Consider the following 18077-nt stretch of genomic DNA (forward strand, 5'->3'; position numbering starts at 1 on the left):
GATATAGGCGTGCAGCGGTAAAAGTGTGAAGCATTTCGTAACGCAACATCAACAGAAAAATGGGTGCAGCCTCCCAAAGGAGAAAATCAAAACAACCGATGCGATCTTTAAGCTGGACTTCCGCTTAAGGTTTTCTTCGGCCCCTGCCGCTAAAAATCGGCATACATTCGGATGCAAATGGGTTCAGAGCAGCAAAAAACACGTAAATGCCAATGCCGCTGCACATCCGTCTTAACAGCCGAACTTATGTCGGTTCACGCGCCGAGTGTGAACGCCTCCATTTGTCAGTTGGCATGTGCCAACTTCCAAACTACCAACTACCAAACGACCAACTTCAGACGGCCAACGGCCAATGGCCAAGAGCATGGCCAACAGGCTTGGCCATTCATGCGAAAAGCAGCCGTCCAAGTGTCCAATGTGTGTGCTTTTTATGAATGAATTTCGCTCGTAGTTGGACCTGGCATGTAGTTGCTGTTGCTGTTGCTCATGTTGCTGCTGTCGCTGTTGCTAATGTTGCTGCTGTGTTTGGGGTGGTGCTGTTATTGTTTATGGCTGCCACAGAGCAGGGTAAACAAATCGACAAGTGTCTCGAAAAAAGAAAAACAATGTATAACTTGTGCTGCTGGCATATTACATCAGCAACTGACCCAATGGACGTAAACACTTGTGCCATAAAAATACACAGTTTTTGTCTTTCACAGTATTTAAATTTCCCGTCAATTATTGTTTTCATTTCCCAAAAATAAAGGATATCTAAGCAACCAACTTAAAAAGAAAAGTGACTATCTTGCTCTCACACATACAAGTAAATTTATAAACCCTTTGTTTCTTAAAAACGGCAATATATATTCCTCTTAATCCTCCTACAAAACGAGGATTTAAAAATATTTTGCTTAAGCCCTATGGTAGCGCATATGCAAAAACAAAGGTCAGCTTAAGAACTTTACGTCACAAGGATGTGAAGTCAACTGCATATTTTGTATGGTTCACAAAGGGATTTGTTATACCGAATGTGCATTTTAAGATCCTTTGACATTTTGAACAGCTCAAATCCCAATAGGAATGTCTTTATTTTATCTTTAGCAATGACTTTATATGCAACAAAAATTTTATTATTTTACTTGATTTTATTAATTCCATTTTATGCATTTAATATTAAAAATCGGTTATCGTCTTATTAAAATATCATGTTTTATGAATTTTGGATAAGCAAAGTTTATTCAAGAGTAAATAGTTTAAATGTTTAAATTTAATTTCACAGATTTTTATTTTTTTATCGCGTGATTGCCCATGTATGCCCTATTAATAGCGCATTGGTAGAAACGTGTAATGTTTCTTAGGTTAACAAAGATTTTACCTCCGGCATATACTTGCATTTTCACCTGGTCAAATTATGTATTTACCCACAAAAAAACCTTAATGTCTTAAGAAAGTTGGTCACAAGCCTCCAAAAAGCTAGTCAAATACCATCGCGTAGAAAATCTCAATAATTACACTACTTATTAGGCCAATGGCTGAGTGGGCTTCAATCAGCAGATCGAAGATCCGAGCGCTCGTCCGAGTTGATGATTATTTTGGGCCCGGCGGAGATTTCATCGTGTTCTCACTTTCATTTTGCTTGACATCAATTTGGGCCTGAGACTCATTAGTGGAACGAGCGGCGACGATGATGGCCGTTGTGTCCCACACAGAGGCCATTTTACTGTATTATTTATCGGCGGAGAGGCCCTTTTTCTAGCCGTTTGAATTAAATTAAAGCCAATGGTTTAGCCGTGAAAGTTTTTTTCCTTTTATTTTCTGGCCAATTTGCATAAGCGACGAAAGCATCGAGGGCGTGCATTACGGAATTCTGGCGATCGCCGAGCTTGATATCTTAACGGGGCACTTAATGTACCGTACCGAATCGACAGAAAAGTTTCGACCAATTGGTAGCACAATTTCACATTGTTTGCTGACATCTTTTTCACCCGGCTCGTATTTTGCCAATCAATTGCCACTTTGTGGGTGTGTTTGCACTGCGAAGCTAAAAAATTTCGTGTTGACTTTACATTTAATTTTGTTTCTTTTTTCATCTTTTTGCCACGGTCATGCAAAAAGAATTTCGTGTACGCCATGTAGGTATGTTTCAGGTTTTATTGAACGGCAGCAAAAAGCAGAATGGACAACAGCAGAAGCATCCGCGGAGGCATCGCAGGGCAACATCAGCGGCAAAATTTTAATGAATAAATAACAAAAATGTTTCGGTGAAAGTCGCGGTCAGAAGTGAGCCATTTACACACAGCACAGCACAGCAGCCATGGCAACAGATAAATGTGTGTGTATATATATGGCAAATATTTGCATTCAAATTGCCGAATGGTGCCCAGGAATCAAGGAAAGTGAAAAGCGATGATGCAATTTATTTTGCATAAGCCGGAAAGCAATGATTGGGTTAAAGGAAGGACTTATTAATTGAACCCCAGCCCGAACACATTAATTACTTTCCTTTACTTTGCTTCCGATTAGCATCGCTGCTGCATATTTTAATAAGTAAAAGTAAAGTTAGCCCAAGAAACACACACCCTAAAAATAAAGCGGAGCGGACGAGAGATTTCACAAAACCATAAAAATGTCAAGTTAATAGAACACATTTTCCCTTTTACGGCCATTTGAATTAATACGAAATTTGCATAATAATACCGGAAAGGGGATTATGTATACAGACTCCACCGGGCGGCAGTAACCGATACGGCCAGCATTTCGAATAAAGAATTTGCGGTATTTGGGTTAAATATTAATTTACATGTGAAACGGAGGACGGGCGCGCAGCATCATTGAAAAGTGAAATTTTCGAGGCAGCGGCTCAAATGTAGGCTGCGTGACACTTTCAGTCAGTCATCCAGCCGGGCTTGGCCGGCCTGGTCATTTTCCAAGCTCATCGAACGACGATTAATCAGCTAATTTCTTTATGAACTTTCATTTATGCACTGGACTGGAGCTCCAGCATTCACACACGTCTTGGCAGCCATCTCATCATCATCGTCGTCGTCGTGCTCATAAACCCATAAAGCCGGCAGCTTTTATTGTCAACCGTCCTGTAAAAATCAAAGCGCACCGTTTAGAAAATCAATTCCAGGGCAAGTGTGCGCTTATATAAAGCAGCAGATCATATACGAATTGTAAAACAACAAATTTGCCTTTATGAACTTATTTTATAATTTAATTACGGCCGGCAGACGCGCTCGTAAAATGCCGTTGAAAAGGGAAAGTTAGCAGAAGAGCGATTCAACAAAAGAAGCAGCGCAGCGGCACAAGAAGCGACCACCAGTAGACAGAGCAATTAGGCGGCGGTACAAGGTTCGGAAAACCGGGGAAAGAGGTAGAGCAAGTTGCTCTTGGCCAAAAGGTGTAGTGGTGTAGTGGTGGCCGTGTCCCTGCCGGCCGCTTAACGGGTTTTGGCCGTTCAAGTGCTGCGGCTTTAATGGTATTGTGTAACAGAACGCACATCTTGTTTTTTCGGGGTCTGTCATGGCTGTAATTTGTGTTACTGTTGCCCGCGGCGCTTTAGGTGGTCGGAAAGAACCGTTGGCGCTGCCAAAATACAGTGAAAGTTGGCCACGCATTATGCAAATTCAATCGGAGTGCTGCCCAGCTCCACTGCGCCAGTGGTCGTGTACCAGATTCCACGGAAAATAAGAGTTCGGTCGCCATCTGAAGCGCAGATCAGCAGAGAACCCGCAGAAGAGCTTCGGAACTCTGATATCCGGTATCTGGCGACTTCATCGATAACACTGCACGAAAGCGGGCTGACAAATGACGACACCATGCACAAGGAGGAGGAAATGCGGGGTTTCAAATAGGGCGAATGCGAACTAAGATGCTCTTTCATGCAAAGAGAATAAAACATTTGAAAAATAAGGAATTTTAAAATAAATCTTTTGTGACTTCACTTTTTACCAAATTCATTAAAGTCCAAAATTTATTTTTGGAAAGCAAAAAAAAGTGGAAAAGTGCTGACTTTGAGTTTCATTGCTGATTTTATTTTTCTTGTTGCCAATTGCTTTTGCCAAATTCTGTGATTTTGATTACATAAGTCAGATATCTTGATTTAGGCATCAAAGAAAAAATATTCTTCACTGCAAACACTGCTAGAATTTAATGTTTTAAATTGTAACCTTTATTTCTTATAAATTATTTGTCAATTCAAACTAATGAATTGTATATACAAAAATTGACCCCGAATTCCAATCAATCTAAAAATGATTAAGCTCTCTAAGACTTAAAAATGGATTGGTTAAATAAATAAATTTTATTGTGTATAGTTATTCGAAAACTTCAACTGCCTTCCAGGGATGAACCCCGGAATAAAACATTTTAATGCCAAAAAGGCTTATAACTCAGTGGCAGGGTATAGCCACAAATACAACCGTTTCGAACATGTGTAGGTTGCCTTCTGCTGCTGCGGATGCTGATGGCTACACAATACGAGCTCGACTCAAATAAACTTTCACCGATTTCATAAACCAAAGAGCGGCATCCGAGGCAGCAGCAGCAACATCAGCCGTAGCACGACATCAACAGCAACAGCAACAGCAACACGACTGCCCAGAGCCGCAGCAACGTCTCGAGTGGCACTGCACTCGATTCGATTGCAGCGGGGATAAAAACAACTTGCAGCTGTTGCATGATGGATACATTATTAAATTACTTAGGTGCTACATAAGAACTAACAAAACACACAAAGAGAGCATCAGTACCAGTCCCTGTAGGCCAAGGGTTGTTGGCCGGACGACCGGCGCCTTCTCTTGTGGTGATGTCCCTCGCCAGTCACATACGAGATGCTGTGACTGCTCTCTCCGCCGTTCTGGGCCGCTGTCTTCAGGCCCACCATCCCGGCCATCATTAGGGCCACCAAGGACACGCCCAGCGCCTTCATGGCCAGGGCTGCGATCCCGCCCAGGCCCATCACCGCCATCATCTTTCCAAACATCAGGGCCATTGCCAACAACATGCCCTGGCCTTTGTCCTTTTTGCGGGCCTCTGAAACAATCAAAAATACATTTGTGACTTCTGTCTATGCAGCGGTATTTGTTATTTTGTTTTTTGGCCATTTGCCTTTGGGTTCATGCAAATTATTGGCATTGAAATGGCAAATGCGGGTTTGATTTTAGAGCATTGCGACAGTCATTTCAATTCCAAATATTAAACTACCCTTAAAATAATTAGCTATTAGAAGGGATCCTGTTTTTCTAATATAAAATAATGCAAAAATTAAAATTCGTCTATGAAAAATTGATTACAAAGGCAATTAAAAACACATTTATGATGTTAATTCTGCAACGTTGCTTGCCAAGCTGATTTTCAGTATCAACACTGTTTTTCTTGGTCAAATGGCCCTTAATGATTTGTAGGCGAAAAATTACAATTCATGTTTAAAATTTAATTTAATATAAATTTTTTATATTTTATTTAAATTAATAAAAACATTTGGAATACAAATAATTATGGCGAATTACTTAATAACCGTTAAAACCAAATGAGTTTCATTAAAATTTAGTTGTTCAAAATGTTTTATTAATTAAATACGTTATGTATGTTTTAATAATTAAATAATACTTAAATTATAAGCAATCTATCTATGATTAAGATTATAAGAAGGGGACATAAAATTAATATTAAAAAAATGCAAATAAATAAAACGCAAAAAAAAATTATATCTGCTACTATAGTTTAAATACATCCTTTGGAAACCCGATCAATTTAATTTAACTTAATTTCCTTTTTTTCCTACAGCACTTGATTTTGAATTCCACTCACCTGAGACTTGAGCTTCATCCTCCAGAAGATCGGCCAGCTTTACATTGACCTCGTGGGTACGCAGATAGAAGGAGAGACTATCCAGCAGGCTTTGGTCCTGTTCCTGCTCGTCCTCGACGAGTGAGTTGTTCTGGAGCGGAACTATCTCAAGACCCTTGACTACCACAAGAGGCCTGTCGTTCCGATTCAAATTCCGCAGGACATTCCGCAGAGCCCGCTCCCCGCGACAATATAATGTGGCACCCGCATCCTGGTCGCAGTTTTCCGAACGGACAGTCGAAAAGAGCAGCAGACAGAGCAGCGGGAAAATGCGGAACATGTTGCCAAAACGCTTGAAGTTCAACTAAAAGCCTTGACAATTGCATGGTCATATTTTATAGCTCCCATTTCCACGGGGCACTTTCCCAGGGGGAAAAACGGAGGCAGTCAAGCATCCCCGGCCGAATTGTCACAATTGTAAATTAAAACAATGGTGCTTCTGGAAAGAAAGAAAAATGCTTTCAGTTCGCGTTTCTCTGCTTTTTGCCTTGGCCGTGCAATTTTCTTCTTCACTGGCCGTTGCAATTTTTCCAATTTTCAACGGTCAGTTGGTCGGGCAGCCGTGGGATGCGCTTGGCTGCCGCCCGTTCCACCAACAACTTGGCCTTTGGTTCACTCAACTCGGCGGCTCTCGTCCAAATTATACAGATTAGAAGTGGTTGAAGTGCTGCGGGCTTGTTCCTGGCCCACACCTGGTTCCTACTCCACTTCGCACGGTTCTCTGTCTACCCAAACAACTCCATTAGCCGGCTGGCGAGCGTGTCAGCCGAAAAAGCGAAAGTTACCCCGCCCAAAAGATGAGCAATGAAGACGTTTAGTAGCAATTTGCGTTGGCCAGCTCATGCAATGGCCATAAAAATGGGTCGCCAGACCGTGCGAAGGGTAACAGGGTGACCAGTGCGTATCTTGCTACAATTGGAAATCGAAAGCAAACTAGGCCACACATTTTTAGATGATTTAGGTTATTCTATATCGGAATTTATTGGGTTTGCGCACCACCCTTGGCTCCGCAAGCTGCTGGCATACTTTGATATTTCACCAGGACAAAAAAAAAAGCTAAAATTAAAAAATATACGAAAATAAATATAGCCCAAAAATATGAACAAATTTCAAAGATCTTTATTTCGGCACTTATGCTCTAGAAACAACAAAATTAAAAAAAAACTCTACTTTGAAACTAAAATTTTTTTTGCAATATTTACAATATTTTAAAAACATAAAATTTATAACTAATTTTTTATTTAGGTTTGTCTGTATAACAATTTCAAACTTTCATATTTCGTAACTCTATCTTAAAGGAAATTCACATATTTTTCAATATTATTTAAATAATCATAATGCAATTGACTGTTTTAAAAGGGGAGGTGAAAATTGAATTCGTAATGAGAAGCAACGGTCAAATAAACCAAATATTAATGTTATTGTTTATAAGACACGTTTCTTGCACATTTAATTGTGTTTAACTTCTTATCTGACACAGACCATTTTTCAAAAGTCCGCTTTCGTTTCTTGTGATTATCAATTCTGTTTCTATTATTCTATGTCTATTATTATGAGTTTTCTTAAAGTGAAATCAAGTGATGGCAAAAGGTGATACCATTAATATTAATTATGCACTTAAGGGAACATTTCCAATGATGGGTAACATCTAAACTTTCATCGCTGGTGTCCAAATTTTTGGTACAAACTTTTTTTCCTGAACATAAATAAATGCTTTTATAAGTTGTAACGGCGTATGGAAATTCTTAGGGGTGACAATTTAACCATATATAATATGGTTACAAAATTAATTAGCGTTCTTTGCCTTAAAAATTGAGCAGCTGCCCGTGTGCAACATGGAGTCGTAATTCAATTAGACAGAGACACGGCCAACAGTCTTGTGGGGATTTCATAAGCAGTTTCTCAGTTTTTGGGTATTTTGTAATACCGCCAAACTTATTAATCAAGTTAACGTGACCGGGGTCCATCGGGCGAGCGAAAGAAATCAACTTGGCGGCATCAAAATCCCGCTTCGTTCGTCATTATCGCCATTTCTCTCCCTGCCACGAAGCTGCCGGTGATGATTATTTGAGCGATGATGATGATGACGATGATGATCGACTGCGCTCCAAAAGCAATAACTTTCACTCTCAATGTATTAATTTTTATATTTATCATATTGTTGTCCAATACAAACATCACGCACACACACACACACTCACCAGGGCTCTCACTTACACATTTTCTGGAAATTTTGAAACCCCAAACGATGTAAAAAAATTAAACACATCACCGCAGCAGCGGCAACAAAACAAGTCGTACGTTATTGAGCCGAACTGGCAGCGAGTCAACCAAAAATTGATCTGAACTCGTTACGTTTGCCTTGTGTCGGTGTCGGCAATAAAAAGAAAGTATCTCCCCCTGGCAGCAGATCATCAGCTCCATCTCCGCCTCGAATCTCCGATTTTGAAACGAGGAAAGCAGCCAGGTCTCGATTCGATTCATTTGAGTGGGGACTTTGTAACCGTTGTTTGCCGCAGCTTGAATCTGAATCTGTATCTGTATCTGTATCTGAATCCCAGTCCGAGTCCGAGTCCGAGTCCCATGTCTCTGACTCTGCGGCAACTTGTTATAATTGATTGTTGTGCAGCATCATCATCATCGTCATCGTCATTAAAAGAATCTCATTTGCCGCACATTCAATTGAGACCACAATTCAATGTGCAATGTGCATTGTGGTGTACGGAATCGAGTTGATTGAATGAGACAGCAGTTGTGGCTCGAAATTGTCGGGGGAGTAAGCAGGTGTGAGGCCATATGTCCCATGGCAAGTAAACAGATAGTTCGGATCGAGTTTCAGCTGGGAGTCTAAGGAAATCAAAGGATTTGACGACTAAAAAGGATATTATTTATTTACTTATTGAAAACAAGAATCCAAGCATTCAAATTACAATTAGTGGCTAGAGTCTAAATAAATGTCAAGAGCCAATTAAGATTTATGTTTGTTTGTCTTAAATTAACTGTTTCGATTTACTAGACACAATTTGTGGATTGGATATTAGTCAAGGGAAAAGTAAAACAAAATTGTATATTTTATTTAGTTAAAGCTAAAATAGAAGGGCATAGTACTAGCTACAAGAAAATAATAAAATAATTTATCTAAATTGTCACAATTTATCATAAATTTTATCATTATTTTCCATGTTCTTTAATGATAATAATTTGAGAAACTCATTTCCATTATTTCCATTTCTCATTAATCTTAAAATAAAACCACACTTAGTAAGTTTCACAAATCGAAGTCCCACTGCATTGGGTTTTCTCCTGAAAGTCTACCACAATTCGAGATATCTGTGCCAAGCCCCGAAAGTATACAGCACAACTGTACACCACAAAAAATTAGCTTATTGCATCGCAAACACCACGATTTGCAAGTCAACATCCTGCGGCTTTTTAGCTACAAAATATGGGTGGGGCTGCAAATCAGTGGCAGCTAATTAAAGCGCCCAGGAGCTATGGAAACTGGAAAATAATTCGAGCTGAGTCGAGCCGAAACCGCAAGCTTTTTGCTTGTGACACGCACAGGTGAAATCAAACAGAAGTATGTTTTAATTATAAAACAATTAGATTAAAATAAATTAAACGTATCGCTGGGCTCAGGCAATCGATTAGAAATGAAAGAAAAACAGCCGAGGAAAACAAACAAGGTGCCGTGCGATTCGAAATTCGTGCCGGTGAAAATAAAGCTGCAACATAAGCAAAAGCCGCAGAAAAATCAACATCAACAAGGCCAGCCAAACAACCGCAGCCTCAAAGCCACGTAATTGGCTTTAAAATAAACAATATTATTATTATTGTTATTGGCCAGCAAAATACAAACTCCTCGGAATGGCTTTAATTGCGCTTATTTCCAGGCGACTTGCATTTCTCGCATGACTCGTGACAATTTCGCTTTGATTGACTGCCAAACAGTCAATTTGGCTGTCAGCCCTGACAAATCCATGTGATCACGGTGCGATGAGAGTCTGCAGTACGCAGACAAGCCGTTTTCAGACCCACTTGGCCGGCTATTTAGGATGGCTTGGATTATGAAGTTCCAAGGTGAACGATTCGTAGAGAGTCCGTGGCTCTCTCGGGGATTACGGCAAATATTTAACAACTCTAAGCGGCTTTAAATGGCAAATGAAACTCGTCCTGGCTGCGGACAAGCCCTCGTAGGATTGCAATTTAAAGAGAAAGCACTTGCATACCGTGCAAATGTGCTATATTAAAAACACGAGTGACTCAACAAAATCTGTGACTCTCATAAATTGTTCCTGCAAAGTAATATCTTCAGTTGTGCTTTTGAGTTCTTGAAACTTTTGCTCTAAATTAAAAACTCTCTGTGGCTCTGCTACATTACCAAACGCGCAATACAATTGCTTTAGTAAGCTTCCACTTAGGTTGCATTAAACTATACATTTTCAACAAGTGCACTTTTTGCACAGAAAAAATAACACGCACAAAATTGTAAATAAAAGTTAGCAATATTGGGTACCTGTTCTTCAAAATTTGCGTTTTGTTTTTAAACTATTGAAATTAACTTGACTTTTAAAAGAAATGCACAACATATCATTTGCAAGCATCAAAAAATAATATTTGACATTCATAAGATAAAAACAAGAAATAACTCCTCAGTAGAATATACCGATATACCCACAAATTTGCTATGCTTCGAGATAAGTCTCCCTAATATTAAGTTAAAAACTGAATTTCAAATTTTTTTAAGGCATAATTGTATAGAGGGTTAGAAAATAAACTGGATTTCATAGATCAATTTTGTTCCTTTACTTGTAAAAAATTGCTTTCAGCCTTTACCAATATAAATAAATAATAATAAATGAGAGGGTAGACAATCGTTAAGTTGGCAGTGCATTTTTCTCAGTGTGATTTTGTTACATCTTTTAGAAAACACCAAAGCTTATTGCCTCTTCTATACTACTTCTTTTGGCAGCAGACAAAGTTTCCGAGTGCAAACAAGTGACCAAACAATGCTCAGCGAACAAGTATTTTCGGCTGCCAAACTTTCAATCTCCACTCGACCAAGTTCTTGATTGGATTAAAGAATGCAGAGCGATGCCTTGTGCGCATTTCAGTGTATTCTTTTGAGAAGCTTGGTCTAGTTAAAACTCAATTAAAATGTGTGGCCGGATAAAAGTGAAAAGCCTTTGGCCGGCTAGGGGATTAAATTGGCGCTGGCCACTTTTAGTTTCTGTTAAGTGCATTGGAAGTATTGAAATCAGAGCCAATTAAGGCGAAGAAGCCGCTGGCCTTTGGACCGGACTCCACCCAACGGATCAGGTTGCAGTCAAGGATCATTAAACTTTTGTGGCACACGTAAACCCAAAGACGGGCACAAAAAACTGGAGCAGCTAGGTGGGTGTGGACGGTGGGTTGGATCGGGTCGGATTACCGCTTTCGGACTGCGTCACCGCTTTCCTTTCGATGTCCATCTGGGCCGATGGCCCCGGCCTTGGCCATTGTTGCGGCTTTTGGGCCATGTTGCTGCGGTCGCCAGTTGCCAGTTGCTACTTGCCAGTGGTTGGCTTTCTTGGCGAACCGCCTCGCATTACTTGCGCTTTTGCGGCATTGACGGCCGATGGTGTCAAGTTGCGAATGGCGCGGACATCCAGATTACAGTCATCACACTCCCAGTGGCTCCTCGGATCTATAGATCTTCCAGATTGGGCCGGCGGATCGCCGATTAAACGGTGCCACTGCCAAAGAACGGTCGAGGTCTGATTGCCACTGCCTCGAAATTGGCCACAATTACCCAGCCCGCCTGCGTGCTCACCTGGCTGGCTGAAAAAGTGAATATTTATTAGTCCCGCTCATCATGCACCGACGAAAAGTGTTTTATTGGCTGCACTTCGCCTGCTCAGCAGAATGTAACTGAGCCGGCGATTTATGAAAAACGAGAGCTAATAGTTCGTTTCACTTTTCTTTTATTATTTATTTATTTATGGTGTTCAGGCGGCGAGGCGTGGCCACATCTTGAGCCTCCGCCTCTGCCTCAGCTTCAGCCTCCCACTTTTCCACCCACCTCCCCCCAAGATGCAACTTAATTGTACTCGTACTCGAACTGCACTTTGCTTTTACTTTTGCCTGCGAAAATTGTTTTCAGCAAATTGCGGGCAAATTAATGAGCAGTAAATTAGCCGCATTAGTACAGCGACTACATGCCGCGGACTCCATTAAACTGGCTATACCGCCATTCTGCCACTGCCACGGCCACGATGGCAAAAAGTCTTCGACCAGGAGCCGTGTGAGCCGCCCACCTATGCAACCCTAGCCTAATGTCATGTGGTTAATGAAATTGCGGCTAATTAGTTCACCCTTTGAACCTTTCGGGAGTGCAGCTGAAAAACGACGCTGGCAAATAACAAAGCAAATTGATTACTACTGCGTTGGCATTTGCACGTACAGTGGGACATATTCGAATTGCGAGGAGGTGGCAGCTTATTTTATTCATTGCAAATTTTATCTTATAACTTATATTTTCAAGCGAGAGGGAATGGTATATTGCTTTGTACCCTCTTGTTTTAAACAAAAGTTGATTTATCCGCTTGCCTGTTTCTATGCAATGTATTTAACTCTATAGTTATTTCAGTGGGTTGATTTGTATGAAATAGACGTAAATCGTAATTCTGAGCAATATTGCCAAAGGAACTATGTGTTCGAACACACTTTTGTCACTTTATTTTTAAAAATTTCTCAGTAGCAATTAAATTGGGTAAACTTAAATATAAATAAATTAAAGGTCGTAGAAGAACGCAATCAAGCCAATCTATTGACCACTTTCATATTTCCCAAAAATCGATGTATTTTTTTTTTACTAAATGTAGAAAGGCAAACTTGGGCTACATTTTTGCAATATTGTTCAAAATATTTACTAAATTCGTTTTCCGCTAAGATTTTTGGGTACCGAAATCAACACACCCTTATAGTTATATATTTTTTCGCAATATATTCAAATGCAAAAGGCAGTTGGACCTGTTCATAAAATTTTAGAAAATAATTCCATTTTTACTTGGTAATTGATTTTAATGGACAATTAAGAACCTCTTGTTGCAGAAATTTGTTGTATTTAACAAAAATAAATTAAACGGTTAGTATAAACATTGATGAATACAATTTGAAAACTGACTCCAGCTTTAACAGTGGATTTTAAAATAGTTAAAATAGCTTATGTTTAAATAAATAAACGGCTTATAATAGTGGGGATTTATTAAGTTTGTATCACTTACCTAAGTTACTATTTTGAGGATTCTCAATAGATGGTTATTTATGGATGTGCTGTATGTGACGTCCGTGATGTGGAACCACTGTGCGCAGTTGATACTCCGGTGCTCCAGAGCTTTGGTGCTCCGATACTGCAGCCTGAAGCCCACTGAGCGGTGGCCGTCACTCAGCTGGTTGACTTGAAATCAAAACTGTAGCAGAAAAGTGCACTGTTGTTGGTGGACGTGGATGTGGATGCGGTGGAAGTGGAGGTGGCGGTGGTGCAGTGGAGCAGCCAGTGGTGCTGCACGCAGCTTGGTCGGATGCTGCTGCTAATGTTGCCGCTGCTACTGTTGCCGATGCCGCGGCTGCTCCAATAAAACTGAGTTGCATGCAACGGCTGGTAATTAGTCTCCAAAAGGCGCTGCATAAGCTGCCATCGAATCGCGTCCACTCGCATCCATGTGAAGGATACGCCGCGTTCTCGTCCTTTTTCCAGTGTCGTGTGTTGTGCGGTGTTCTACAAAACGAACAAATCGAATAAAGCTTGAAAATGCCGAGCCATCTAGTTGCCAGTTGCCTTCTGTTGGCTTTGGGCCTGAACATGAGCCTGGCGGCCATTCACAAGCGCAGTGGGGCCAATGCCAATTCGCTGGGAGTGGATGTAAATCCTGCCAGCAAGCCGGTGGCAAATCCTGCGGCCAGTGTGGAGAACACGGACCTGCTGGATAAACTGAGCTGGAAGTGCGCCAACAACGCGAGTTGCCTGTACGGCGTGGCCAACGGCATTATGGCCTCCTATCGGCGCGGCGAGACCCTCAAACTGGGCCTCTTCGACCTGGTCAAGTTGCCCGAACTGGATGCCTCGCACAAGCGCAAGTGGGGCACTGGCCGCGGAATCTCCAGCTTCATGGACTTCGTCACGGGGAACGCCATCAGGGTGCCCGTGGGGCCCATGGTGTTCAGTGTCCAACGGGCCGAGGACGACAGCGAGTACATCGAGGTGGCCCTGCTGAAGAAGGCCTCCAGCGGAACAGGTAATGAGACGAGGGTGCCAATCAGCGAATGACAGGTGCCCGACATCCTCGGGAGTGCCATTTGAGCCTGGAGGAGCGGCTTAACCAGCTGCTCCTGCTTGGCATGCCGCTCGCATGTGGGCGATTCGTGATACCTTTACCAGATCCTGACAGATGCCTACACTTGGGAAAAGAAAATAGTAGAGCAATGATCTGGATTCGTAGCAAAAAAAAAGTTATGCCATGTTTAGTTATTCAGTTAACTGCTGAAATGTGCATTCCTTTAGGGATAGAGATTTATATTATTGCATAGTTTAACCAAACTTTAAACTATTTCGAAATAGACAAAACTATTTCTTGGATAAAATGTAAAACTCTTTCATGCTCTACATTTTATGGAAAGTTAAACTGATGACTTTGTCAGCCTTTCTATGTTACTTTTGATAATAAAATATATAAGCAAAGGGTCCTTGTAAAAAAAGTATCCTTTATAGGTAAAATTTGGGTAATTTGATCAATGTTATTTTTTTTAAATGGTAAAATTACCTATTTTTAGTACAGTTCTTTTCATTAATTAAGGTTAAAATGCCATATGAGTTGAAAATAATTTTTTTATAATAACAAGTAAAAAATGTGCTTTATATTAAAAACAAAAGGTTTCACAAGAAAAGAAGAAATATTTTATTGTATTTAAATTTTTTTGTTTTAATTCGAACAAGTTAAATAACCCCATTCTTACCAGTGCACACTTCTGGGCAGACTTACCAAACTCTCCTTTCTCACCCAATGCATATCAATGACTTTGCCCGGTCCAAACTGCCATTACTTGCCCCTATTTAATCTGACATTCGATATACATGGCGGCAGCGCATCAATCATACCGCATCCTGTGACAGGAAAGGGGCGGGCCAATCAAATCCTGTGTCGCACTATTACGTATACGTACGAGTGCCATTAAAGCCGTAAAGCCTAAAACGTGTCTTGTTTCCCAAAATTCAAATACAGGCCGCCTGCAGGGCAACGGAGGTGGAGGAGGACTTCTGGGCGGAGGAGGTGGCTTGGGAGGAAACGGTGGCGGGGGAGGCGGATTGATGGGCGGCGGAGGCGGCGACAACGGAGGCGGAGGCGGCCTTCTGGGCGGACGGAGGCGACACCAGCACCAGGACAAGAAGCAGTTCCAGATGTTCATCCCCATGTACCTGGCGGCCACAACATTTGGCTGGACGATGGTGGCCGCCAAGGCGGTCGGGCTGCTTACCCTCAAGGCACTGATCCTGTCCAAAATCGCCTTCGTGGTGGCCGCCATTGTCCTGATCAAGAAGCTCATGGACAACGCCAGCGAAAAGTGAGTATTGCAAGTAAATATGAAAAACACAGAGCTTGAGTTGTACAAATTAAAGCGGCAAGGCAAGAGCCGGCGATTTAAATTTGAAAAGTTTTTCAAGTAACTTAATCGAGAAGTAAATGGATGAAAATATAAACGATTTAAAATCAAGAAAAGTAAGCTTTTAAAATTTGTTTTGTTAAAAAAAGTGTTTTCCCAAGAAAAAGATGGAAGTGTGAATAGGAGCATAAAAAGTTAAACAGCTTAAAGACTTGAGCCCGTTTAGTCGTGATAATAATTAAAAAGTATGGAGTTTTGCAGTAAAATCCTTTAATACTTTGAGATTACAAGAAAACAAAAATTTCATTAAATTTTGTTTGGGAATAAAAAATTTCTATAATTAATGCCTATAATTTTACATTTTTAAAAATATTAATTAATCTCAAATTGGTTGACAGGATGATGTACCAGTTTCCGGAGCAGACCCCCTACATGATGCCGTACGGCATGGACTACCCGCTGCATGGTGCTGAGATGTCCCCTGAGATGTACCCGGGCTCGCTGCATCACCTGGCGATGGCGGGTGGCGGCCAGCTGCCGGGTCATCCAGGACATCCGGGCCTGGAGAGCCTGAGCGCCGAGAGCCACCTGCACTCCGCCCAGGTGTCCGGCGACGGCAGCAACAACACGCAGGTGCTGGCCGCCCTGGGCGGACTCGGCGGCCTGGGACACAAGATCAAACGTGAGGACTCCTGGATGGCGAAGAGTAAGAGTAAGTTGACCCAGCCTCTCGCTATTTCAGATAGTCGGGGCAGGGGTGGGGCCCCCAGACCTCCCAAATCCTCCCCATCCTTTCACCTCTCCATGGCCAGAGTAAATTCCCTGAATGCGGCAGCGGTGGCAGCAGCTGCATCCGAGGGCGCAATTGAGGACGACTATGAGGACGAAGACTGAGCAGAGTACATATTACTTACATTTGTCACCGAGCACGCACACATGAGGTGTGGTTTTTCGAGGGAGTATCTCGAGGCCAGAGCACATTTATTTGCATTCTAGGTGTCAAACAAACTTACAAAATTAAAATTGAGGCAATTTATTTAGAATTTGTTTAACGAATATCTCTGAAAGTTTGTGAAGGTTATATAATATGGGATTTTATTCATCTAACTTTTAAAGCATACCAATATATGCAGCTATTAAAACGCCTTATTCTGCCAAGTATTAGTTGATGTTTTATATTAAAGTTGGAATAAATATGGATGATAGTACCTCAGGAGAAACAAGAACAGAGTTCAAAAAATAAAATGATCTACAAAATTATTATTATTTACCAAAGGCAATTTTATTTAAGATTCAAACTTTGTTTAATTTAATTTAAAGCTTAGTTTAAAACAAGAAAGAAAGCTAACTTCGGGCGGAGCCGAAGTTGATATACCCTTGCAGAATATTCTGTAAATTATATTCTCCAAGACCGGATCGGTTATTCATATGATGCGTTCTTAATACTCATAAAAAATCCCAACTTCCTAACTTTAAAAACACCAAAGTTATGTCATTTCCAATCGTTCAGTTATATGGCAGCCATAAGATATAGTCGGCCGATTGATTGGCCAAAAATAAAACCCATAGAAAATCCCAACTTCCTAACTATGCAAACACCAAAGCTATGGCATTTCCGATCAATCAGTTATATGGCGGCTATAGGATATAGTCGTCCGATCCTTATGAAATTTGGTAGGTCGGATTGATTAGCCTAAAATAAAACCCATAGAAAATCCCAACTTCCTAACTTTAAAAACACCAAAGTTATGGCATTTCCGATCGTTCAGTTATATGGCAGCTATATGATATAGTGGCCCGATCCGGCTCGTTCCGACTTATATACTACCTGCAATAGAAAGACAACTTTTGGGAAAGTTTCAAGCAGATAGCTTTAAAACTGAGGGACTAGTTTGCGTAGAAACGGACGGACAGACGGACAGAAGGACGGACAGACGGACATGGCTAGATCGACTCTCCTGGTGATGCTGATCAAGAATATATATACTTTATAGGGTCGGAAATGTCTCCTTCACTGCGTTGCAAACTTTTGACTGAAATTATAATACCCTCTGCAAGGGTATAAAAATGAAACCTATAGCAGTGATTAAGATAAGTGGAGTGCTCGATTATCAGTTGCAAAATAGTTGCATACTTTCAAGCTGCCTTAGCTATTTTAAATCTGTCTGCACAAGCAAAACGGAAGTTAGAGGATTGGGTTCGATTGAAACCTTAACAAAGTTTAAAAAAGTGCAATAATCTAACCATGAGCATAAGCAGTAACCTTGTTAGAGCAGAGGTGTGGAATTCCCAATGCGCTCTAAGATGAATGTGATGCACCCTTAACACCTAACTGAGATCCACATCGACCCCTTTCACCTGGGCACTTTGGAATTTATTGCATCATTGCACATCGCAACACCTTACACCTTAGAAGTGGCCCTGGCCAACCAATTACTTGCCTGATTAACGACGAAACTTGTGTTGCAGCCACTCCAGCCCGACGACCTCTGATCTACAACTACGTGCAGCCCCACATGCCGTACTACCGCTCCTGAGGCGACGATTAGCCAATTAGCAGCTACCAAAGACCCCGTGGGTAGTAGGAGGTTGCTCTGCTGCCA

The 18077-nt window shown here is 41.2% G+C and overlaps 2 protein-coding genes across 3 annotated transcripts; one reads left to right on the forward strand and one right to left on the reverse strand.

Moving 5' to 3' along the window:
• Window positions 1-2865: 2865 nt before the first annotated feature.
• LOC108045971 lies at window positions 2866-8093 on the reverse strand. The gene is made up of 3 exons (XM_044457013.1): window positions 8053-8093; window positions 5797-6274; window positions 2866-5019 (listed from the first exon to the last, which is right to left on the reverse strand). The coding sequence occupies exons 2-3, from the start codon at window positions 6113-6115 to the stop codon at window positions 4730-4732; spliced, it is 609 nt and encodes a 202-aa protein (XP_044312948.1). The 5' UTR covers window positions 6116-6274; window positions 8053-8093; the 3' UTR covers window positions 2866-4729.
• A 5534-nt stretch (window positions 8094-13627) lies between these two features.
• LOC108042046 lies at window positions 13628-18011 on the forward strand. 2 transcript variants are annotated; one of them, XM_044457257.1, is made up of 4 exons: window positions 13628-14111; window positions 15096-15435; window positions 15873-16186; window positions 17944-18011. In XM_044457257.1, exons 1-4 carry the CDS (start codon window positions 13628-13630, stop codon window positions 18009-18011), a joined length of 1206 nt encoding a protein of 401 aa, XP_044313192.1. The 2 variants fall into 2 exon arrangements, with proteins under 2 accessions (XP_044313192.1, XP_044313193.1); XM_044457258.1 differs by having other exon boundaries at window positions 15873-16180.
• Window positions 18012-18077: the final 66 nt, after the last annotated feature.

This window comes from Drosophila rhopaloa, unplaced genomic scaffold (genome assembly GCF_018152115.1).
Source record: "Drosophila rhopaloa isolate 14029-0021.01 unplaced genomic scaffold, ASM1815211v1 contig_155, whole genome shotgun sequence".
NCBI lineage: Eukaryota > Metazoa > Arthropoda > Insecta > Diptera > Drosophilidae > Drosophila > Drosophila rhopaloa.

Excerpts from the sequence above, each read along its gene's own strand:
- LOC108045971 (XM_044457013.1), bottom strand. The coding sequence starts at position 6,115 with ATGTTCCGCATTTTCCCGCTGCTCTGTCTGCTGCTCTTTTCGACTGTC. Across the intron at positions 5,020-5,796 it reads GGATGAAGCTCAAGTCTCAG|AGGCCCGCAAAAAGGACAAA; the intron begins GTGAGTGGAATT and ends TGATTGTTTCAG.
- LOC108042046 (XM_044457257.1), top strand. The coding sequence starts at position 13,628 with ATGCCGAGCCATCTAGTTGCCAGTTGCCTTCTGTTGGCTTTGGGCCTG. Across the intron at positions 15,436-15,872 it reads ATGGACAACGCCAGCGAAAA|GATGATGTACCAGTTTCCGG; the intron begins GTGAGTATTGCA and ends ATTGGTTGACAG. Across the intron at positions 16,187-17,943 it reads CTGGATGGCGAAGAGTAAGA|CCACTCCAGCCCGACGACCT; the intron begins GTAAGTTGACCC and ends CTTGTGTTGCAG.